The sequence below is a fragment of the Lepidochelys kempii genome, chromosome 1 (genome assembly GCF_965140285.1).
Source record: "Lepidochelys kempii isolate rLepKem1 chromosome 1, rLepKem1.hap1, whole genome shotgun sequence".
In the NCBI taxonomy this organism is placed as follows: domain Eukaryota; kingdom Metazoa; phylum Chordata; order Testudines; family Cheloniidae; genus Lepidochelys; species Lepidochelys kempii.
Window position 1 is genome coordinate 161,772,326 of NC_136380.1, and position 24,829 is coordinate 161,797,154.

Below are 24,829 nucleotides of genomic sequence, written 5' to 3' on the forward strand. Positions count from 1 at the left end.
AGAGGGCTAACTTTCTACTATTATTTGGTACAAGTAGATTAACAGAGTTTAAGGACAGACTGGACTATTATAATCATCTAGTCTGACCTCCTGTGTAATACAGGCCACAGCATTGCACCCAGTGATATCTGCATCTAGCCTAGTGACTTGTAGTTCAGCTAGAGCATATCCTTTAGGGTTTGCACAGCTCTAATTCTGGTCAAGTGCAAGTGAGCTAACATTTTTCTTGGCATAAAATCATAGAAATGTAGGGCTGGAAGGGAACTCGAAAATGATTTACCTTAATGGCAGAACCCAGTGCTTCCCAGACCTAGGCCTAGCCTGCATACATGACACACCCAAAGCTCACACTCAGGTAAACAGGCACTTATCTATGTACCAGGTTTGCCAGATCAGGGCCTCTGGAGTTCACTACTGCCACTGGCAAAAGCACACCTGGGGCTGAAAGGAAACTCATTTCTAAATTGACAGGTTTCAGAGGAACAGCCGTGTTAGTCTGTATTCGCAAAAAGAAAAGGAGGACTTGTGGCACCTTAGAGACTAACCAATTTATTTGAGCATGAGCTTTCGTGAGCTACAGCTCACGAAAGCTCATGCTCAAATAAATTGGTTAGTCTCTAAGGTGCCACAAGTCCTCCTTTTCTCATTTCTAAATTGTATCGGACAGCTGTTCTTTGTGCAGAAGTATGTTTCCCATTCACCACTGGTTTCTGCCAATTCCCTGTCTAGCTAAAGTGAGTCAATCTGTAAGCTTTGCTTTTGCTATATGTAAATGAATATTCCAAGCATATCCTAACTACCACACCCTCTGACTGCACCACAAAGAAATCAGCAATTGTTCAAATTACATTCCTTTATTAATAGAGTGGTTTAATAGACCGAAACTGAAATGGATCAAAGGAATGTTTGTCCATTAAAGTGGGCAGAAACAGTAAATATTGGCTACAGATGTCATCAAGATTTCATTTAACAAAAATTAAATATGGCCCATGGCAAAACAAGCAACCTTCAGAAATGTATTGTTAGGCTGCTAGTAGAAATGATTTACACTTTATGAAAACAAAAAGTCTTGGCAAAGCCAGTTTTAACTCAGTTAATTACTGTTTTGATTCAGTGTTAACTGCCCTCAGCTCTCTCCCTAGATATTATATACAAGCCTGCCATTAACATGGTAAAAAAACAAATGAGTGTTCAAGAAACTAATGGTCCCTAATGGAGCTGAGAAAACCCTTTTAACAAAGCCCAGCGGGCTATTAGTGTACAAGTCATTTTCTCTCTCTCAGGATAAAAGAATGTGTTTACCAGCTATAGGTTTCAGAGTAGCAGCCGTGTTAGTCTGTATCCGCAAAAACAACAGGAGGACTTGTGGCACCTTAGAGACTAACCAATTTATTTGAGCATAAGCTTTCGTGAGCTACAGCCCACTTCATCGGCTCTCCTCTGGGATATAAGAAGTTCTGCTTTAGCAGACGGCACTAGTGGATTCTACTGTGGCATTCAAGCGGACAACCAGTTCAAAATCTCCCCACTGTACTTTCCACTGCATACATCCAATGAAGTGAGCTGTAGCTCAGGAAAGCTTATGCTCAAATAAATTGGTTAGTCTCTAAGGTGCCACAAGTACTCCTGTTCTTTTTACCAGCTATAGTATGTCTGCATTGATTGAACCACACTTCTCTCACATTAACTTAGTTAAGACCACGTAAAGAGAATAAAGCACTGGTTTGAAAATAAACATTTTAAAGGAGCCTGTTTCCTTCTGGAAGCACTTGTGTGCTAGCTTTGAGATCCCACTGTTACAATTAAACCATGGCAAATACCTATGTGAAGAAATCTTCTCATGGTATCAAAGGCCACTTACCAAATGAAAAGTAGTATGTCTGATCTGACAGTTGGTACAAGGCAGATTCTCAAAATAAATCCAACTCTGTTAAATCATTATGATAAACAAAGAAATCCCACCTAATTAAAACAAATACTCAATTAACAACTTGACTTGACAAAAGGACAGGTTTACTCTATACCAAGGTACTTGCTTAAGAGGTCTCTGATGCATTTTCTTAAGAGCCATACAGTATATAATGTATGCTTTTGTTTCAGTTTGTAAATAGGCATTACTAATGTTAGAGTTTGCTCATACAATCAAACATTGCTTTGCTGTAACAACATTGTTCTCAGTCCTCTCTCTCTTTCATCTTCCTGTCTGTATCTCTCTTCTAGTTTCTGTTTTTCAGAGTCCATGCTATAAAAAGTAGTGTCTACACTTCTTCTGATTTGCTCAAACTGACTAAAATCAGCAACATATTTACCATTTTGAGAGAGAGAAACCACAGGTACAAACTCATAACCCCAGTGGATCTCCTCTGGGATATAAGAAGTTCTGCTTTGGCAGACGGCACTAGTGGATTCTACTGTGGCATTCAAGAGGACAACCAGTTCAAAATCCTTTTCTTTTAGGTTTTGGGGTGTGAGATCTCTTAAAGGGCTACTTTCATCCAATATATGATAAAAGGTTAAAGGTAAAATGAGAAAAGGACTTTCTGAAGAGGAGTCAACATGGAATTTGACACTGGCTTGGTTGAGCAGGATTCTCTCCCCTTCTTTGGTTTCATAGGTTTGAAGAAGCTTCCCAGACAGCTGACACTGAATCAGAAGGCTCTTCCTCATATTTGCCACTCTGATCACAAGGCAAAGCTCTCCATTGTGTTTGGTAATTACAGCACAATGACTGAACTTAATAGTCTCAGCCCGTTTTTTGGGTCTTGCAATTTTGGCCAAGAAGGTACCAGTGATAAAGATCTCAATCAAAGTTGTGATGACCAGCTGAGCAACCAGGAGGAATATGGCATGAGGGCACTCCTCTGTGATGAAACGGAAGCCATAACCAATAGTTGTCTGTGACTCCAAAGAAAAGAGAAATGCCCCCGTTAGTGAGTTTACTTCCTTGACACAAGGCATATGTTTGGGGGGGAAAGGATCCCTTTCTAAATCTCCATGAAGAAATGCAATGGCATAATAGATAACTCCAAAGAGGAACCAGGTCATCACAAAAGTAGCAGCAAACAGGGTAAGTTTGTATCTCCACTTCATGTCTATAACCGTTGTCCACAAATCTTGAAGGTAAAGCAGGTATATACCATCTACTTTGTCAATTCTCACATTGCTGTGACCATTTTTGGACATCACTCGGGGTCTGTGTGTCTTGAGGTCAGCATTGATGATACTGTTAATGAGTGGGGCACTCGATGTATTGATTTGAGTGGTGCCCATTTTCAGTTCCTCAGTTCTAAGAAGAGAAAAAAAGAATTTAGTTATTTAACAAAGTCAAAGTACACGAGCCTTAAAAATCATGTGAAACACAGAAGGACAGAAGGTACACAATCATGACCGCATTACAGATGTATAGTAAAGGAATGCCCCTGGAACAAAAAGCTACCATCATATAGTGTCTGATATTAAAGCTAGTTGACTTTTTTTTTTTTTAAAGTAATACCTTGACTGTAGTGACTGCCATATAAGGAGAAATGGACTATCTTTTGGTAGCTTGGAAAAGAAATTTGACCAAGCTAAAATCCTATGTTAGGACTGTATTTTTTAAAAAGGCATGAGGTAAAATTCTTCTCATATATTGTCGAGAAAGCAGGAGAGACTTGTTTTGACTACTACATTTATTCCCACTCATGCACTCAGGAGAGGGATTTCATTAAAATTAAACACATTTTGATGCTTGATTTAGAATGCCGGACTACCTTTGTCTCGCAAAACAACACAGTCAAAATAAGCAAATCAAATTTTGTTCATGGCTAATTAACTTCCATAAGTGATTTAATCAATCATTTCTAGCTCTTCCCTAAACATAGAACTAAGCTACAGGGAAACAGCATAGTCCTGTGAACACATAAAGGAGAGTTTTGGAAAGAAATATTTGCACCTGAAAACTCTTCAAGGCTCTTTGTAACATATAGCACTCCAATTTCAAACAGTCAGTGGAAAACAGGAGGCAATTCACAAATTCAGCATTCTAGCATTAGGCCCTGACCTGTGTAAACACAGGACTCAATGGAGCACAAGACTCAAAAGGTTTGTTTACTGTGAACCAAGTTCAGTGCAGATGGAGATTAAGTGGGAGTACATTCAGGACAGAACAAAGCCCACAGAGTGCAGGAGAAGGTTGCCTGTGCCAGTTTGATGAGGCAAATAAAGAAACACTGCTTCCAGGACAAGACAGTGGTTGCGTAGTGCAAGGACAGGGGATGTTACAGTGGTAGTTTCCAATAACAAAACTTCCTGCTCTAAAAAAAGCCCCCATGCATCCTTTGTGCTTTTGGCAGTTCGTACAACAAACATCGGTTTGTTCCATTGTTTTGCTTAAAAAGAAGCTTTAATAAGTGTTTCTTTTTTATGAACCACAGGAAAAAAAGTTCTCCCTTGTAACTACTTAAAAGAAACTTGCAGGAAACTCAAGACCTATTTGTGGGGGGGAGGGGTGCCTGCCCCGGACAACAACATAATTGTTCAGTGTTGTAACTTTCCTGTTATGTCAATAAAAGAGAGTTTTGTTTACTAAATACACTGATAACCACATTACAGGTTTTTCAGGGGGAAAGTAATTGCAATTTTATTTGTATTGTCACACTGTAATTCATTCAGATTTTGTATTAATCGTTAAAGCTCATTTTAGGCTCAGTTCTAAATTATGATGATCCCAGCAGGAGACCTTTTATGGGACAATCAAACCACCACACAGACTGGGCAGCATGTCCAGATAAACAGAAAAAAAGAAGAAAAAAAAATATCAAGTGATCTTAAAAAGAACTACAGGAGGAAGCAGAAAAAGCAAAACAAAACACAGCAGCATATGAGCAACTGCTATTTAGACAAGCCCAGAACTCAAATGGTGCTGCCAGAGAAAATACAGCTTATGTAAGTATATGCAACATGCAATGCAAAACTCATGAGGAAAAAATTCATGCCATACAGTCAAGAAGCTCCATTGCCCTCATCAAGCATTACCATGATAAGATATTGATATAAAAAGTGCCTAAAATCTGTCCTGGTATCAATCCTATCTCCTCTAATGCTCACTTCTCCGTAGTCTCTGCTTCCATTCACGAGAAGTGATGGGTTACAATCAGTTCTCTGCCACAAGTAGCTTTAATCTTCTAAAGGCCAAATTGTACCTGGACTTTGAGGCCATGCAGCAGAGTAAGGGCCAGCCCACTCCCCTGTGCAGCCCACCAGCATTGCTGCTTTGTGTGCAGGGGGCAGAGCAGGCTCCCCAGAGCTGCTACCTCCTCCCAGTTGTGCAGTTGTGTGAGGCATGGGTGGAGAGAGCCAAGGACCTGCTCTCTCCCCTCAGTGCACCAGTCAGTGGAGTTGAGCTGTGGGGGGATGGCAAATGATGGGCCTGTGAGGTGGGAAGGTCCCAGAGCTTGGGCATCTACACCGTAATTAAACAGCCCCTTTGCCTAAGCCCCGGGAGCCCAGTGTAAACATACCCTAATGGGCTATAGCAAAACAGTCTCCTCCAAGACAGCAGGGAGGAGCCAGGGAAGAAACTGTGATTCTAAGGCGTGATTCTTTCTCAGGGTTGCTCGGAGCAGGGAACAGTTACAACTTGTGCTGCCTCTTCCGAAGACATCAGATTTCAGTTCAGCTGTAAGTGACCTACAGAATGTTCCAAGTAACCTCCCATTCACCCTTTCACTCAAGCGACCTGACGCTCTGTTCCTGACATCCCCAGCCTTTTCTCCACTTCTGTGGTGGGGACTTACTGATCTGTAGGTTGCTGGATCTCCCTTAGCTTATATACGCATGATAATAGCTTCATTCTGGTCTTTGCTAGGCTCCTCTCTTGATTTTTTTTCTATATTATCTCAAGGCTCTCAGCTCTTCAGATACTTCCTTTGGTATTCTGGAATGGATCCCATCTGATCCTGGACTTTTTTCTGACTTCCTGCATTTTCCCTGTTACATCATCTATTCCTGCACAAGTTTGAATTCCTTTATTATATTTATTCCTCTCATGGGAAATTCATGTTGGTTTTTTCTTACTGTAAAAGTACTTTGCTTGGTGTCATCCTTGCTGCATGACAGAGGCATTGCAATACTGTACAAGACCAGCAGCCCATCTAATCCAGTGTCAGATTCTTCAGAGGAATGAACCCTTTAGTAACTAGTTATGGGATAACCTGCACCCAAGGTAAATTTTCTCCAAACCCAAATAGTTAGAGATTGGCTTATACCCTGAAGCTTGAGGGGTTTTATCCCTTCCAAAGCTCCTGGTTTTAAAAATGGTTTCTATTTTAACAGGATAGTCTTGTTACTCACATAAATATCTAATCCCTTTTTGAACCTGCTAAACTCCTGGCCTCTGTGATATCTCGTGGCAATGAGTTCCACAGGCTCACAGTGAGCTGTCTGGATAAGCATTTCATTTTTGTATTTGCCACTTTCCAATGTCATTGAATGTCCCCTTGTTCTTGTGGAGATTAGAGAGAAAGATTGAACAGAAGATGCCAATCAACCTTCCCTAAATCATTCATTATTTCATATACTTTTATCTGATCCCCTCTTAGTCAGTTCCTCTCTAAGGTTAACAATCCCAATCTTTTCAATCTCTCTTCATATGAGAGCTTTTCCATGTCCTTAATAGTTTTCATCACTGGTCTCTGAACCTCCTCTAATTCGGAAATAGCCTTTCTGAGATGGGGTAACCTGTACAGTATCCCATATGAGGGCAAGTCATTGAGTTATACAATGTCATTATAATATTTTCCTTAATATTCTCCATCTCATTCTGTATGCATTTTATAAACAGGCACCTTAAAATATTTCTACAGGGGGACTTCCTTACATCTGGAAGTTTTTAGTTCTGTCTTGATTCCCTGCCCAGCTTTTATTCTACTTCTTTTCCTTTTAATTTTTTCCTGAATCAGCAAACATTCCTAAAACAACAAATTTACATTTTTCAAAGAAACATTCCCAATAACAATGACATTTGCTAGTTGTAAGGGAGCAAACTAGTTGATTTATACTGAAGTGAAAACTATCAGGTTACTTAGCCAAAATACCTTGTTAAAAAAGAAACCAAACCCGCCCCAACTCTAACATTTGAATTAATTGATAGCTTAAAGAAACAGTAGCATAATAAGGGCAGGGAAGGAGTAGTCTCAGATTTATTTTGTACTGTAATGCCCAACAGTTAGCCCCTCCAGATTTCTGGTCAGAACTTTGTAACCACCAAAAAAGAGATTCCCCACCAGACTGTGTACTGGTAAAGGACTTTAGTACACACAAGATCAAGAAACCTTAGGGTATGTCTACACTACGAAATTAGGTCGATTTTATAGAAGTTGATTTTTAGAAATCAATTTTATACAGTCGATTATGTATGTCCCCACTAGCACATTAAGTCGGAGGACTGTGTCCTCAATACCATGGCTAGCTATCCCACAGTTCCCTCAGTCTCTGCTGCCCATTGGAATTCTGGGTTAAGCTCCCAATGCCTGATGGGGCAAAAACATTGTCGCAGGTGGTTTTGGGTATATGTCATCAGTCGCCCCTCCCTCTGTGAAAGCAACAGCAGACAATTGTTTCGCGCCTTTTTTCCTGGGTTACCTGTGCAGATGCCATAGCACAACAAGCGTGGAGCCCGCTCAGCTCACCGCTGCTGTTGTGAGCATTGTAAACACCTCACGCATTATCCTGGAGTATATGTGCAGACCTGGGCTAAGAGACGCCAGCATGAGGACAATTGTGAGGAGGACATGGACACAGACATTCCTGAAAGCATGGGATGTGGCAGTTGGGACATCATGGTGGCAGTGGGGCTGGTTGATACAGTGGAACGCTGATTCTGGGTCTGGCAAACAAGCACAGACTGGTGGGACCGCATAGTGCGGCAAGAATGGGATGATTCACAGTGGCTGCAAAACTTTCACATGTGTAAGTCCTCTTTCCTTGAACTTTGTGAGTTGCTTTTCCCTCACCTTGGACTTTATGAGTTGCTTTTCCCTGCCCTGAAGCGCAGGAATACGAAGATGAGAGCAGCCCTGAAACTTGAGAAGCGAGTGGCAATAGCCCTGTGGAAGCTTGCAACACCTGACTGCTACCGGTCAGTTGGGAATCAATTTGGAGTGGGCAAGTCTCCTGTGGGGACTGCTGTGATCCAAGTAGCCAATGCAATCAATGACTTTCTGCTATCAAGGGTAGTGACTCTGGGGAATATGCACGTCATAGTGGATGGCTTTGCTGCAATGGGTTTCCCTAACTGTGGTGGGGCAATAGACGGAATGCACATCCCTATCTTGGCACCAGACCACCTTGCCAAGCAGTACGTAAACCGCTAGGGCTGCTTCTCAATGGTGCTGCAAGCACTGGTAGATCACAAGAGACATTTCACCGACATCAACGTAGGATGTCCAGGAAAGGTGTATGACGCTTGCATCTTTCGGAACTCCAGGCTGTTCGAGCAGTTGCAAGAAGGGATTTACTTCCCAGACCAGAAAATTACTGTTGGCGATGTTGAAATGCCAATAGTTATCCTTTGGGACTCAGTTTACCCCTAGCTCCCATGGCTCATGAAGCCATACACAGGCAGCCTGGACAGTAGTAAGGAGCAGTTCAACTGTAGGCTGAGCATGTGCAGAATGGTGGTAGAATGTGCCTTTGGACGTTTAAAAGCTTGCTGGCACTGTTTGCTGACTAGGTCAGACCTCAGCGCAACCAGTATTCCCATGGTTATTCATGCTTGCTATGTCCTCCACAATATCTGTGAGAATAAGGGGAAAACGTTTATGGCGGAGTGGGAGGTTGAGGCAAATCGCCTGGTGGCCCATTTTGAGCAGCCAGACACCAGGGCGATTAGAAGAGCATAGCTAGGTGCGCTGCACATCAGAGAGGCTTTGAAAACCAGTTTCATGACTGGCCAGGCTTCAGTGTGACAGTTGTTGATTTTAATTCCCTGTAAGCCAACCACCCTCCCCCCTTCGATCATAGCTGGCAAAGGAAATAAAGTAACTATTGTTTTGAAACCAAGCATTCTTTCTTTATTAATTAAAAAAAGGTGAGATAACTGACAAGGTAGCCCAGGTTGGGTGGGGTGCGGGAGGAGGGAAGAACAAAGCCACATTGCTTATTGTAGCCACACTACAAATCAAAACTGTTCAAATGACAGCCTTCTGTTGCTTGGGCATCCTCTGGAGTGGAGTGGCTGGGTGCCCGGAGCCTCCCTCTCCCTGCGTTCTTGGGCATCTGGGTGAGGAGGATATGGAACTTGGGGAGGAAGGCAGGTGGTTATACAATGGATGCAGTGGGGGTCTGTGCTCTTGTTGGCTTTCCTGCAGCTCCAACAGATGCTTCATCATATCCCGTTTGCTCCCCCATTAGCCTCAGCATCGCCTCCTGCCTCTGCTCTTCGCACTGACTTAATGCTTTTACGGCCTCTGCCACTGAATGCCTCCATACATTCAGCTGCACCCTATCAGTGCGGGAGGACTGCATGAGCTTGGAAAATATGTCATTGCGAGTGCGTTTTTTTCGCCTTCTAATCGGTGATAACCTCAGGGACGGAGATGATGGGGAAGCATAGAAACATTTGCACCTGGGTGGAGATAAAAAGGGAGAGTAAAATGTAAGATGATACATTTCTGAGAACAAAAGGGAGACTCTTTCACAGCGAATCAAGCAATCTGCAGCAGATAGCACATGTGCTTTAGGTAAAGGTCGCATTTTCCCTTTTATATTGAGCACCTGCCGGTATGGTGACACATTGCACATGGTTGGGCAACAGAATTCGGTTTCCAGGCAGCCATGGTAAGCTAAAGGGTACGCAGGGTTGGCTTCCTACGCCTTCATAACATGTGGGAATGGTTTCAAACTGCAGCGCCCTCCTTTCCCATAGCAAGCAATGCTGGCTGGATTTCACATTTAAAAGGAGGGGCTGCAGTTTTCGGGTGGATGTGCAGCACACACCTCCCCCCAACCCTACCGTGTGGCTGTTCTCTGGGATAATCCCTTCACCCCTCCCCCCACCACGTGGCTATTCTCCAGGATGATCCCTCTTAGCCAAGCGCAAACAACCCAGCATGAACGGGGTCCTTTTACTGTTCCCTTACAAAAATTCCCCTATTTCAACCAGGTGACCATGAATGATATCACTCTCCTGAGCCTGACACAGAAAGATAAAGACCAAATGTTGCTTGAATGCAACCAAAACCCAGAACCATTCACTGCCATGCTTTGTGCTGCAGTGATTCCAGACTACTTGGTACTGGCTTGGCGTGGTAAAGTGTCCTACCGTGGAGGATGAAATAAGGCAGCCCTCCCCAGAAACCTTCTGCAAAGGCTTTAAGGGTACCTCCAGGAGAGCTTCATGGAGACGTCCCTGGAGGATTCCCACTCCATCCCCAGACACGTTAACAGACTTTCCCAGTAGCTGTACTGGCCGCGAATGCATCCCAATTCTTCAGGGCAAATCAAACACTAGTTTCTATACCCCGTACTGTAGTTACAAATGTGTACTCACCAGAGCTGTCTTCTCTGGCTTCAGGGTCGGGGATCCCGCTTTGGGAGGGTTTTGGCTCCAGGGTGATGAAAAGGTCCTGGCTGCTGGGGAGAACAGATTCACCGCTTGCGTGCTGCACATTCTCCTCCTCCTCCTCGTCCTCATCCACAAAATCCTCCTCCGTGTTGTGTGAGACTCCCCCCTTGCAGGTGTCCACGGGACACCTACTCCTCTCGCCGGGGAGGCATACCAAAGTCGATTTTAAGAGCCCTTTAGGTTGATGGAACGGGGTTGCTCGTGTAGACACATTCATTATAAAATTGACCTAACGCGGCTACATTCAACCTAACCCCGTAGTGTAGACCAGGACTTAGAGTTATGTATCAAACCACTGACAATCAGTATCTTGATGTTAACACTGACGCCAAGGGCCACATTATCAAAGAGCTGAGACCCACTTGCATACACACAAAAATGTCCTCACCATGCAACTAGATATGCTTGTTTAGGATCTGCTTGGGCCTACACAAATCAATTAAAGAAGTACAAAAGCATTATTTGATCAAATGGCCTCAAATGCCTCCTTTCTTATCCATCAGATATGCTTTGCCAATGGAGCCTCCCCCACCCTCCTCTTGAATATAAATGGCTAAAACTTACATTGCTCTTTTAGCCATTGTAAGCTACCAGCATTTGAAAAAAAGAAAACAAACCTTTTTCATCTTGAGATCTTTGGCAGGTCACACATAGGGTTGCCTGGTGTCCGGTTTTTGACTGGAATGCCCGGTCGAAAAGGGACCCTGGCAACTCTGGTTGGCACTGCCAACTGAGCCATTAAAAATCTGTTCGGCGGCACAGTGGGGGCCCGGGGCTAAGGCAGGCTCCCTACCTGCCCTGGCTCCTCATTGCTCCTGGAAGTGGCTGCCAGGTCCCTGCAGCCCCTAGGCGCTGGGTCAGACAGTGACTGGGAGGCTCCATGTGCTGCCCGTGCCCCAACTGCTGGCTCCGCAGCTCCAATTGGCTGGGAACTGCAACCATTTTGAGCTGGGAGCGGGCAGCACCTGCAGGCACAAAGGCACCGTGCACACCTGTCTGGCCACCCGTGCGCCTAGAGGCCGCAGGGATCTGGCGGCCGCTTCCTCGGAGCCAAGGTAAGTGATGCCGGGACCCTGTAGCCCCGCCCACACCCCAAACCCCTCATCCCCAGCCCCACCCCAGAGCCTGGTGCCCCCTTCTGCACCCAATCTCCTCATCCCTGGCCCCACCCTCAGCCAGAGCCCTCACCTCCCCCACACACATACCCCACCTCCCTGCCCCAGCCCGGAGTCCCCTCCCACACCCCAAACCCCTCATTCCCGGCCCCACCCCAGAGCCTACACCCCGCCAGCTGGAGCCCATGCCCCCTCCCAAACTCCAAACCCCTTGGCCCCATCCTGGAGCCCCTTCCTTCACCCCAAACTCCTTATCCCCAGCCCCACTCAAAAGCCTGCACTCCCAGCCCAGAGTCCATACTCCCTTCCGCACCCCAACCCCCTGTCCCAGCCTGGTGAAAGTGAATGAGGGTGGGGGAGAGCAAGCGAGGGAGGGAGGGGGGATGGAGCAAGCGGAGGCAGGGCCTTGGATAAGGGGTGGGGCATGGGCAAGGCCTCAGAGAAGTGAGCGTAGGGGGCAGGGCAAGGGTGCTCGGTTTTGTGTGATTAGAAAGTTGGTAGCCCTAGTCACACAAGGTTCAGAGGGTTGTAAACATGTCTCAGAAATTCTCACAACTTTGTCCACCATCCCTCTGGGCTACACAAGTGCTGGACGGTGGCAGGTTCTGCTCTGTGACAGTCGACCAGCTAGACCCTCCTCCATGTTCCAACACATGGAATCAGAAAGGTGGGCAGTACCTGAAAATGAGCTCCTCATCTTCCCCAGGCTGCAGCATCCAGTAATAGAGCCTTGTCACCTGAAACCCTGGACTCTTCCAGTGACTGTTACTTCTAGGCTCCTGGCTAGGCTCCAGGCTGGAGTAACAGTCTTCTCTACAGCTGGGAGAAGGGAAGAACAGGCTGGTAGCCCATCTGATCAACAGTGCCAATATGTTTTTTAAATGAATTGCCTTTTATTTGTAAAAAGGCTGGACTCTCATGCCTATAAATATATCTGCCTGTGGCTGATAGATCAGTTCCTAAAGCTAGCCCATCCATTTGCCTCTCCCCAACCACAAGTTGATACTAAGGCACATAAAACAGAGTCCAATGGATGATATGAATAGCTCTATCTGACTGAACTTAGACATGCATCTCTCAGCAAAGGGAGTAAAACATCAAAATCCAGTCATAGGTCTTCATAAGTTTTTCTCTGCCTGACTGACATTTGATCAGTCAAGGATGAGGTCAAACCAAAGAAGTCTGGGTGTTCCACTGTGTCCGGCAGAGATTCATATCTCTCCAAGGCCATTGCTATTGCTTTTATGTGTAAGATGCTCAGGTACCACAATGACGGGCAGAAGAAAAAGAAAGCAAGCAAGAAAGAGAAAATCCATCCAAGTCAATGGAGAGATTCTGTTGTTTTCAATGGGCTTTAGATCAGATCCCCAAACAGGTTTGAGGAACATAGACCCTGCAGTATGGAGAAGCTTTCACTGCCACTGCCCATGTTCAGAAGATAAACAGAGGGTTTTGCTGTCCACAGAGCTATCAATCTGGAATCCTTCATGAGCACCATTTTTTAAAACAAACTAAACTGTTACTAAAGTTTGTTTTTCTGTTGTATGAAACAAGTTATAAAATGCTGCTGGAACAGAGACAAACATTTATGTGAAGCATCACCAGAAACCTGTTATATTCAAACCTTTTTATGAATGACTTTTTCTCAGTTACAAAATGTTCAGTACTTTTTTATGTGGCTTTTGCTGGGGTATTATTTTTTCAAATTCCTTAAGTTCAAAGTGCTTTCATCTTTACTCTGTATTAGTATAGCCAGGCATTCTGACTCCCAATTCCTGAGTGGTACTCTGCCCTCCCATCATCCTTCCCCCAGTTCATTCTGTGCAAACCTTACCTGTCTCTTTAGGAGGGCAAGTCTAAACAGACACTAGTTCATTATGAAGTCACACTTTCCATTTCTGAGGCTCGGAGTGCTAGAATTAAACTGCAGGTTACAAAGAGCCATTATCAGCTGAACATGCTTATCATAATAATACTTAGCACTTCCCCACTGTATCACTTACAGCTTCAAAGTGCTGTACAAACACTATTTAATGCTCACAACACTGCTGTGAAGCAGGCAAGCATCCCTAGCCCACTTTATGTAAGCAGAAAGGAGCAGAGAGAGAGGCCAATGTCTTATCCAAAGCTGCATAACAAGACAGTAGCCGAGCCAGGATTAGAACTCTGGAGATCCTAGAGACTACCCATTTTCTTGTCCAGTAGGCATTGCTGTATGAGGTTCCCCATTTTTTTTCTCCTTACCTTGTTAGTGTGCCCTTCTGGGGGTCCTCCATTCCCATGTCCTCTCCCCCTTCCCTCTGGGGTGTGTCTTTTCCCTGTGAGGTATTCCTTGGTGTCCTGTTTTCCCTGGTCCTGGGAGGTATCCCCTTCCTGTCCTGCCCTCCTTAGCTCTTTGAATTAAAGGGACTCTACATATTTACATGTGTGTTACCACATTCACCACCACAGTATCTTGGTCTCCTACAAGTTTTATTTATTGCTTTACAAATATCGTATGTTAGGCAAGACTGATAGCACCACCTACAGTGAAGGTGGTCCGACACTTCCCATTATCACACCCTGTTTTCAGTTATAACTGCCAAACTTTAACCATTTGGGCTCAAATTTTCCATGCTCTGTGTCTGCTGCAGGGTGAATTATTTATGGGAGTTTCCGCCAAAATGGTTCAACCGTTTCCAAGAACGAGGCTAGGGAAAAGTATGTTGTTTTATGTAGTGTCAAGTGTCTACAGTTCTGGGGCAGCCCCATTGTGTGGCTGGCTTTGGGGATAGAGACCTCAGGGCTTCCAGGGTCCATGGTTCCAGGGCACCTCCTCTCTGGCACGGAGCCAGGAGCCTGGAAACTCTGGGATCCGCTACTCTAATTATGGCTTGGCTCCAGTCTCCATAGCAAGGAGCCTGGAAACCTTGAGGTTTTCCCAGGGCTTCTAGGCTCAAGCTGTGGAGCCATAACCTGGAAACCCTGTGGGGTTCTCAGGACTTCCCGGCTCCCTGCCATGGAGCTGGGAAGTCCTAGGATGGATTTCCCAAATGCAGCTCCTGGGCAGCCCCATCCTACAGACTGTCATGGGATATGGAACCCAGGGCTTCCAGACTCCCAGGCCAGCTGGCTCCTTGGGAGCCTTCTGTCTGGAAGTCCTGCCATCCCCAGCTCAGGCAGTCCATGAAGCAGGGCTGCGCCTAGCCGCAAATCCTGTAAGCCCTTCCCTGGCAGCTTGTGGTGAAATTGACAGGATTTCTGTCAGATTTACTGCTGCTCACTCCTGAATCCTATCAAGATTCCTGTCAAGACAAGAATCCTATCAATTTCATGCAGCCTAGGGGAGCCTTTTTCATTTCAGAAACACTCTGAGTCAGCATTTTCAAAACAAACCATTTCTGGAGTTTCAGGTTCACAGAAAAATGTCAAAAAATTGTTTTAGTCCAAGTCAGAATGAAAAATTTTTTTTAAAATGTCAAAATTTCTTGTGAACTAGAAATTCTCAGTTTAGGCCGTCGCTAACAAAGAGCTAATTTCTAAGCAGCCAGCAGCAATTAATTGATCTTAGACTATTAGTGGTAAATGTGCCCAGTGGCCTGTGATGGGATGTTAGATGGGGTGGGATCTGAGTTACTACAGTTCTTTCCTGGGTGTCTGGCTGGTGAGTCTTGCCCACATGCTTAGGGTTCAGCTGATCGCCATATTTGGGGTCGGGAAGGAATTTTCCTCCAAGGCAGATTGGCAGAGGCCCTGGGGGTTTTTTGCCTTCCTCCGCAGCGTGGGGCACAGGTCACTTGCTGGAGGATTCTCTGCACTTTGAAGTCTTTAAACTACAATTTGAGGACTTCAATAGCTAAGACAAGGGTTAGGGGTTTGTTACAAGAGTGGGTGAGATTCTGCAGCCTGTGTTGTGCAGGAGGTCAGACTAGACGATCAAAATGGTCCCTTCTGACCTTAAAGTCTATGATTCTATACTCAAGGTGCTTAGCACTCTTAGCTCACTTCACTGTGAGAAACAATGCATACCAAGGACTTTGCTGCAACAGACAATGCAGAAGACTTTATGGTATGGGACAGTGAAGGGGACAACAGTTCATTGAATGGACGCCCCTTAGTAAACCTGAATTATCAAAATGGGTTAAGTGGTGGTACCTCCAGGCAGGACCAGGTAAGCTGCTCCTTTGGGACTGGAGAAGACCTGCAAAGGGACACTTGGACTACTGATTCCAACAATGAGTGGGTCTTGGTGGATGGGTGAGGCAGTACAGTCAGGGGACGCCCATACCAGGGGGCATGGAAGTTAGGCAGGCAGACGACCGCCAAAATTACTGAAATGGGTTGGGTTTATTTGCATATACATTCTGGTGCTGTGTTTTCCCAACTTTAGCACTGGGTTCTCTTTCCCCTACTAAAGATTTTCTTCTGCATACGCAGTCGCAGAGAGCTTGTGCACAAGGAAGTTCAGTCTGACTGTGAATGGCTAGGATGCATTTAACTTTCCCAGGTTACTGGGAGGGGGCTCAAGACATCAGTTTAGTTATTTGGTGAGAGGGACCCTACTTGTATTGAACCTCGCCCTTATTGCTGCTGTTAACTTCCTGGCAGAAGGATTACCTATGTATATACCTTAAGAGACACTCACACTGTTGCTACCAATGAGGACTAGAACTGGTACCTGCCTCCCCTGCTGTATGCTGCAGAATCAGAGACAAAACTAGAAGAGGAACAGTCCCAATGGGAGGTGGAGGAATACAGTGCAAATAGCCAGACAGATGATGAAGCAGAAAGCAAGGCAACAGTTGCTTCTTAGACAGCTCCTGCACAAAGGGACCCGCTGCTGGCACCTGGGGAGCAGCAGCACTAAAACCTCACGCAGGGCTTGTCTTCACTGCCATGCTAATTCGGTGCCACTGCATCAAGTGTTTTCCTGGTGACTTAATTACTTCACCTAAATGAGAGGCAGAAGCTATGTTGGCAGGAGAGCATCTCCCACTAACGCAGCGCAGGGTAGATAGCGCTTTAAGTCGATGTAAGTTACATTGGTCGTGGGGGTGGTTCTTTCACACCCCTGAGAGATGTAACTTATATCGACTGAAGTGGCAGTGTAGACGAGCCCTCAGTCTCAGTTGCCTAGGAACCAGAAATGGGGCAAATCAGGACTCTCCCAGGCAAACTGGGCAGCTGGTAAGTCAGGCTTGATTTTTGCTAAATGCTGATGCTCAATTTTGCGAAATTGATCAGGATGGTTAATTCTGGATCTCAGCCTCTGTGGAAGCAGAACTATCACTGGTCAAAACCTCTATCCAGGGGCTCAGCAACCTTGGGGGCGAAGGGGAGTGAGACAGCGGCCTCCAACTGCAGGCAGATCATTCATCCAGTTGTTGGCTGGACACTCCTGTCTTTGTAAAGTTTGTCTCCCTGTCCAGGACTGATATAAAACCGGGCATGGTTTTGTCCAGCATCATCGCGACGTGGATGCACGGAGAACGTCATTGTACAGGGCATGCTGCCAGCATGGCCTCACCATTGCGCCCCTGGATGGAGACTTTTATCAGTGATATTTCCATTTGGTTTATACCATGTTATGTATGACACGGTCGCTGAGCCCCAGAATTTAACATTGTCATCCATTTAGCAAAATTGATCACCAGCACTTAACAGCAAGTCAGGGTCACCCTGTGGCATGACTGTGCATGTGAGGTCACGCTGCTGGGGGCGGGGCAGCAAGCTCTGCAAAATAGCATCCTCTGTGTAGTATGACTGAGTAGCAGTGGGGTCATGACAGCAGGGGTGGGCCCACACCATTCCAGAAGTTCATGCAACCAAGCTGGATGTCCTGTATTCTGGGGATGCATCAATGGCCTTCCTACCCCCTTTGGCCCCTGACCAGAGCAGGAAATTTGAGTGGCATTGCGCCCCCATGCACCAGATTGCAACTCCACTCCCTGGACAGCAGGGCCACATTGGAATAGCGTTGCAACCCCATGTGCCTGCTTAGCCCCCCAACTTTTGTAGTCTTTCTGGTGCCCATGGGCATAGGGGCTTCCCAGCTCCTGAGGAGAAGTGGAGCAGGAGGTACCTGGAATTCCCAGCATGGTGGGAGGGCTTTCAGTGCTTTCTGGGGAAGTGGAGATGCAGAAGGGATCTGGGGCTCCCAGAGCTGCCTAGACCCTAGTGAGGATGGTACTCTTCAGCCTGACTGCCTCACTGGGTAAGAGCATGGAGCTGGGTGTGGGGGCAGAGAGACTGCGGGCCTTGGTGCAGAGCACATGGGGCTGAGTGAGTCTGGGGGCCACAAGAAGGGACTGCATGTGGAGCTGGGTGCAGGGCGACAAGCACAAGTCTAGGTGCAGAAGGAGAGAGCCTGGGGGCGGGGTGCAGGGCTGGGGAGGGAGAGTCCTGGGCCCCTCCTTAGGAAAATTCTGGTTGTACCCCCCCCTTTATCCATCTGCCATATCTATACTGCCCGCATTACCATATTATCTGAGTATTGTATTTATTAACAACACCTCGGTGAGGTAGGCCAGTGCTATTATCCCCCTTTTACAGATGGGGAAACTGAGGCAGAGAGAGAGATTAAGTGACTTGTTCAAAGTCACACAGGGAGTCTGTGACAGAACCCAGGGCTCTCAAGCCAGCACCCTAACCACTGGACCATCTTTCTTCTCCCCAAACCGATTTATTAATGTTAATAGGAATAGGCTCTTCGATGTTTACTTCAGCCATTTTCTACTTAGCACCATTCCCCCTCCACACAACCACATAGTAAGAGACACTCCCTGCTCCGAACTCCTCAGAAGCCAAATAGACAAGGTAGATAAAGATTGAGAAGAAAAACAGAGGCACAGCAAGGTAAAAAGTGACTTGCCCAAAGTCCCACAGCAGGTCATGGCATAGTCAGAAAGAGAAACTAGGTCTCCTGGCCTGCAGATGAGTGTTCAAGTCACTGGCTAACAATGCATCTAAAATTAACTAGATTACACTAGTTTTTCACGTTTCCATTTAACTTCTCAATGATTTCAACCCAAACCAGCTTTCCCAATGCAGCACTGTTGCAGAGTGGAGAAAATATATTTTAAAGTGTTCCGCTTTCTGCTGGGAGCATAATTGTTGACAAAATTGACAACTCGGTAACTCACAACAGTATTAACTTACTCTGGGCTTTTCCTAGTTAGGAGTTCAGCAAATAGATGAGGAAGCAGACCAGAGTTTGTCTTAGGCTCCAGCGATACTTAGTGAAATGGAGAGTATAGTCGCACCTATAGGTATCGCTTTTAAATGGGCAAGGTTTCTTCATTGTAAATAAATTAGGAATAAACAACAACCTGGATGACTCAGAGAATTCGTACCAGAGCTTTGCTAGGTCACAGGTTCAATACTGGCCCACATGCACTAGCAGTGACCAATGTGTTACCATTTGTTTGGCTTTCTGGGAACTATATAAGACTGGAACTTAGCTGGTGTAAATTGGGGTAGGTCCATTTACTTCACTAGAACTTGGACAGTTTATAACAGCTGAGCATCTGGCTGATAATTTGTTTAGGTCCCAAAATAATTGATCTTTCATTGCAGGATTTTGCCCAGAGAAGGCTGCCGTGTCCCCTCTGTCACCGATTTCAGTTTTTCTTTCTCTCTTTTAACAGACCAGACCTTCTCGCTGCTACATCGCTCACAGTTACTTGCTCTCCAGTAGAGGTTACTATACGTGGCCCAGATCATAACCCTCCATGGAAAATCCCACAAGGGCGCTGGGGCCTACACAAAGTTCCCCTCACGGATCCTCCTGTCAGTTGGTCAGGGAGTCCCCCCATCATTGAGGAAAGAGGGGCTTGGTCCCCACAACCGAGGATCTTAGGGCGTCAGTGGAAGGCGGGACCATGCACTGCCCTTTAAACCCTCCTTAAAGAGGATTCCACAGCCTGGGCTGGGCTTTATTCCCCACAGGGTTAATTCACTCCTGAGTTTGCTCTCCATGTGCTTGGGGAAGGAGGCGGGAGGAGTAATGCATGGCTTGACCAGGCACAATCTGCCCTTAGGAACTAACACAGTAGATCAGTTACATATTGCCATGCTATAGGAGGGTTGGTTATGCTTCCATATATTGCATCATTCATACATGCGCTGAAGAGCTCTTTCTTTTAGGTAGTTGCAGTAAACTATTGCTAATTCATTTCACTGCTGCCTGCATGCGCTCTATTACAGTCAAGTTGGGGTTTGTTTTTTAATTAGTCTCAATACACTGTTGCTTTCATAGCAGAGGGTAGGTATGGCAGCAAGGTGTGGCTCACTGGAGGGTGTCAAAATTTTGTTATGGCAGATTTTGTAACAAACTCACTCCTTTCTTTATTCAGCACCTAGAAGGCCTATAGCATCACGAACAAAGGGTGGGTAGGAGAAATAATCAGAGAACCTCCCCCCTCCCCGTAATCCCCGAACACTCTTTCTCGCTCCAAAATAATTTTATTTGACACATTGTAATGAAAATACCAAGCATAACTCTGAAAAGGGCTTAGTAGAACATTTATGATGAAATAAAAGCTTTGCATCAACCTGGAAACATCTTCGTAAAATAAAATTCTTCTGGTATACAGGAAGCACAGCATGCTATTTAAAACCACACTACAGCTTCATAAGGGAAGAAAAGGGGCAAGGAGTACAAAGTCCTGTATTAAAAGGTCAGTATATTGTTGGGTCTTTTGGTCAGCTCAGATCTAATGCCGATAGACTCTAATCTAGCTGGGGGAATACAGCATATTCGTTCCCAGAAATGGGAGAGACCCAATCACACTGCTAGAGTTTTCCATCTCTGAGAGCTATGGGCCAGATTCACCTGTACACTTCAGCTGCTATGCAAAGTAGCAATAGATCTAACATAACCTGCTAGTTGAATCAGATTTGCATGACCAGAGCGCACCAGTGAATCTGGTCTGATGATTTTACAATATTACAAAGTGTGTTTCCAAGAAAGGATGACTCCTCTTGTCAAGGTTTCATCTCAAAACTTGTTCTATGCTGGTTTTCTCAGGAAGTGCTTGTGCTATGCGGGAGAATTCCATTGCTTGTGTGAACACGTTCATGCTGTGGAAGGGCAGATGATAAGACAAAGCATCTTTTTTCCCCATCTAAGTCTATTAGTTTTTAAAGCAAAGCTTTAATTTCATTCTGCTAAACACTAACTCAGGCCAGGTCTACTCTACATACTTGCTTTGGTATAACTACCTTACTCAGGAATGTGGAACAATACACCCCTGAGCGAGGTAGATATACCGACCTAACTCCCTCCCTTCCCCATGTAGACAGTGCTCTATCGGTGGCAGAGTTTCTTCTGCTGACCTAGCTACCACCTCTCACAAAGGTGGAGTTACTAAGCCGACAGGAGAGCTCTCTTCTATTGGCTTAGAGCGTCTTCATCAGAAGCACTACAATGGAGCACCACACTGTTTGTGGTGCAGACCTGCCCTCACATACCACATGACAGCATTCTGCTCTAAGCTCAGCAACTAAAAAACCCAGTTACAGCAGAACTTCACTAATTTGCACGAGCAGCTAAGAAACACACGACAGCTTACTACAATCTGGGTGAAATTCACTCCTGTATAGCTGGCCAGTACAAGGTCTGTGTGCCACTTAAGCTACAGAGGCGAAAGTGGGAAGTAAATGGTGCCTTAGACTTCATGCTGATCCTTTGCACAAGCGCGAATTCCACCCTTTGTTAATCAGTAAACAGCCAGGATGAAAAACTAAAACTATTTATATTTTCAAAATGAAAAACTGGGTCACTTGTGTAGACATTCTTTTTAGGGCTGCGACATAGCCATTCAAAAGATAAAAGTACACGGTGGGTAAAAATGCGCTGAAGTCAATGGCAAAACTCCCACTATCCTAAAGGGTGAAATCCTGGCCCCCTTTATTTTGAAAATGTGTGCTGGTGTCATACTGCCAGCTTCTGAAACAGCAGTGACACAGGCATGTTACTCAGAGTGGAGGATTTTCTTGCAGCTACTTTGGGTTTTGAAGGAGCTGGTCATGTAGTACTGAATAAGCATGTTGAACGCTCCCTCAGAGTCACAGAACAGCTTCTAGAATGGCCCCTCTCATTTGAGTTTTTGCTTTAAACGCCAAATGTTGTAAAGCACACAACCACTTATTCCCTTGGACTGTTTGTTTCTGGTAAACACAGAGCAAATTCCACTCAGGCTTGAACAAACACTCTGTAGCTCTTAAACAGACAAACTTGTGAACTGATGAAATGAAAAACTGGTACTGTCTGGGAAAATCAGGACATGGAGTTGCCTTACAGCTGATTCATCAGTACCTATACTTCGTTCATTTATTCTGACCACCTCAGGTTAGCTTTCACTATGTATAATGGCACTTCAGAGGACAGTACTCTCTTAAATGACCAGTAGTATATTTTGTAAAAGTAACTTTTGGTGCAGCAGCAGGGTCTACACAGACCTATTAATGTGCAGCACGGTAGTGTGCTTTAGAAAGTACATCCCTGTAATGTGCATTACCCACCATATAGACATGTCATTGGTAACATGATCTATCAGTGCAACACTCATTTGCTGCATCTTTGTTGAGTAGTGGCTTGAGAACAAGCAGTTGCAAGTATGAGCAGGTTTGCCTATTAACCGAGTGTTAATTTGTGAGGTATTGCTGGATCTAGGCTCAGTTTGGAAACATCTGGTTTTGAATACACATTCCTTTGCACGTCTTGCCTACAGAATTGCTAGGTTCAATGAGGAAAAGTCTTTAGATCGTGACACAAATGGAACTTCTGAACTGATCCTTTGTGATGCCTTAGCCATCTCACTAATGTCCAACAAATACAGGGCTCGGAGTATTCTCTTTGAGCTAAATCTTGAAGTTCTTCATCAAAATGCCCACTGAGTTTTGCCAATGGGCCATACAAACATGCAGTTCATGTCCTCAAAGAGGCCCCTCTAACCTATGACTGGCTGCTAACTGAGCCGTGCAAAAGCGCTATAGCAGAACGGAGAATTGGGCCCTAAGCCCAGACTGTGAAAGGTACTGAGGCACCTAACTCCCAATGGGAGTATCACGTCTAAACACCTTTGAGGATCTAGGCCTACTGCTTTACTCTGGCAGCAGCTGCTGGTGCATATGCCACTGAGCCCTCACCATCACCCATGTGGATAATGGCTTAAAGCTACAGTCTGAACTTATAATGAGCACTAAAAGAGTGACACGGTTCATGTAAGCAATTAAAATGCTTGGGCAAAAGGGGAGTCTTTCACCTGCCACTATGAAACTAATGGAATGATATTTAAAGTGCCAATGGCACTTTCAAATGGGGGCAGTAGTGCTTGTTTTCAGTGAGTGTATTATTTCAGGGCAAATTTCTGTTTCTTTCCTCACCAGTCCATGCATGTGATCAATTTATGGTTTAAAAGGCTTTCTCTCATACACACCCATATATGTTTTCCACTGAAGTCTGTGCTTTTTCCTAGACCCACCCAAATTCCAGTACATAACTCACTTGTGTGCCAAGTTTTCATACTCTCCATGCAATGAATGGAAAAAATGCCTTTCCCCCCCATTTCTGCACATTTCTGGGGAGAGGAAGGAAAGGCCTCCAGAGGAATTTGGTTATACCTGCTGTTTCAGAGCAGAAACATGAGAGTGCCACTGTTAACGAGAACATTCTAGTGCTGCCTGTGGAAGGAAGTTTCTGGTGTTGGAATCCCAAACTATTTGATTGTGTTTTCAAGCCATAAATATAGAGTGCTACAGAGACTTTTCAGAAAAATAATTATAAAGTGAAAATAATATAAACTACTAGATTGTGCGGCTCCCTGGCTGTTTATACAAAGTATTCCAATAACACTCTTGAATGCATTGTTGTTTTATGAGGGAGGGCAAACAAAAATCAAAGCTCCATGGGGAGAAATATTCGGGAGCTTTATAAGGAAATGGTAGCTTGCAGCTGTAACCTCAGAGACTCTCTTTACTCCAATATGGCAGGGGATTGGAGAGGCTTTGTGAAAGGTGCTGGACTGACAGCATTGCAGTCCTCTCCTTATCCACAGTGCAGAGAGGAGAAAGGCGGCAGCACTTTGGGCTTCCCCACACTGCCCCAGTTGCTGCTTTAGAGGGAACCACTTTTAGTGCTGAAGGGGTCCACTGGCTGCATGCCTCTTCGAGCCCCACCCTATGTCCAAAGCTAACTGGAATGCCTGTAGTGTTCTGAAAGGCCTGATTCTGTTACCTTTACTCACACTGCATAGTAGCTTACTCCACAAGTGGCTCCACTGAAGCCGGTGCCCCAGCTCATCTCCATGGTGGTAAGGCCCTCAGGACAGGCTCTGAGGGCATTTCCTCATATGGGTGGCAGGGGTTTTTGTCAGCTTCCCTCCAACCTGGCCCTGAGAATTCCCAGGCTATCTGCTGGAGGTCAGGGCCATCCACACAGAGCTCCTGGGCAGTATGGCTTCATTGGACTGGGCTGCTGTGGCCACTGGGCTCCCATATGGTGCGGTGCTCTGTGGAAAATAATACATCCCCAGGCTTCTTGTTTTCCACGTAAACTCCAGGGGAATGTGTATGTCCCCTTGGTCCTTTACCCACTTTCCCACTGCAGCCTCTGCCCCATCCCACAGCAGAGACACCCCTCCTCCCCAGACCCTCAGAGAGATCATCATGGATTCCAGAAAGGGAAAGCGTACTGTGGGTAAGTGCAGATAGGGAAAGGCACTGTGAGCACCCCTTCTGCATGGGTCATCTCAAGGGCACTCTCTGAGACAATGAAACTATTTGTGGAACAAGTTACTACTCATCCTAGGTAAAGGGAGCAGAATCCATGCCTAGGGTCTTTATTTGGGGGGATAACTTTGTGGTATTCCATCCTAATTTATTTTCTCTTCACTTTATGACTCTTTAGGAAACCCTTGTAAAACCTGTGGCTATGCTGCCCTGCAACATACTTCAGAGAACAATGGTACATTCCCAACAAGATAAATACCAACCTGTTTTTCAAAGTAAACATATATATAACTTTACTGAAGGGAGCTTGCATTGCTTGTTTATTTACACTCCATCTTATCTTTATTATTGTTTCTTTATGATCCTGTCTCAGCTCAAAAGTTCAGTGATCTTACGCACT

At 45.4% G+C, this 24,829-nt stretch overlaps 1 protein-coding gene across 2 annotated transcripts in view; it reads right to left on the minus strand.

Annotated features, from left to right (window-relative positions):
• Positions 1-602: 602 nt before the first annotated feature.
• KCNJ15 (potassium inwardly rectifying channel subfamily J member 15) overlaps positions 603-24,829 on the minus strand; it is a 41,805-nt gene continuing 17,578 nt past the window's right edge. For both annotated transcript variants that reach the window (XM_073360806.1, XM_073360796.1), the window contains exon 2: positions 603-3,286. In XM_073360806.1, the coding sequence (XP_073216907.1) occupies positions 2,143-3,270 (1,128 nt within the window). In that variant the 5' untranslated portion in view covers positions 3,271-3,286 and the 3' untranslated portion in view covers positions 603-2,142. The remainder of the gene's footprint in view (positions 3,287-24,829) is intronic.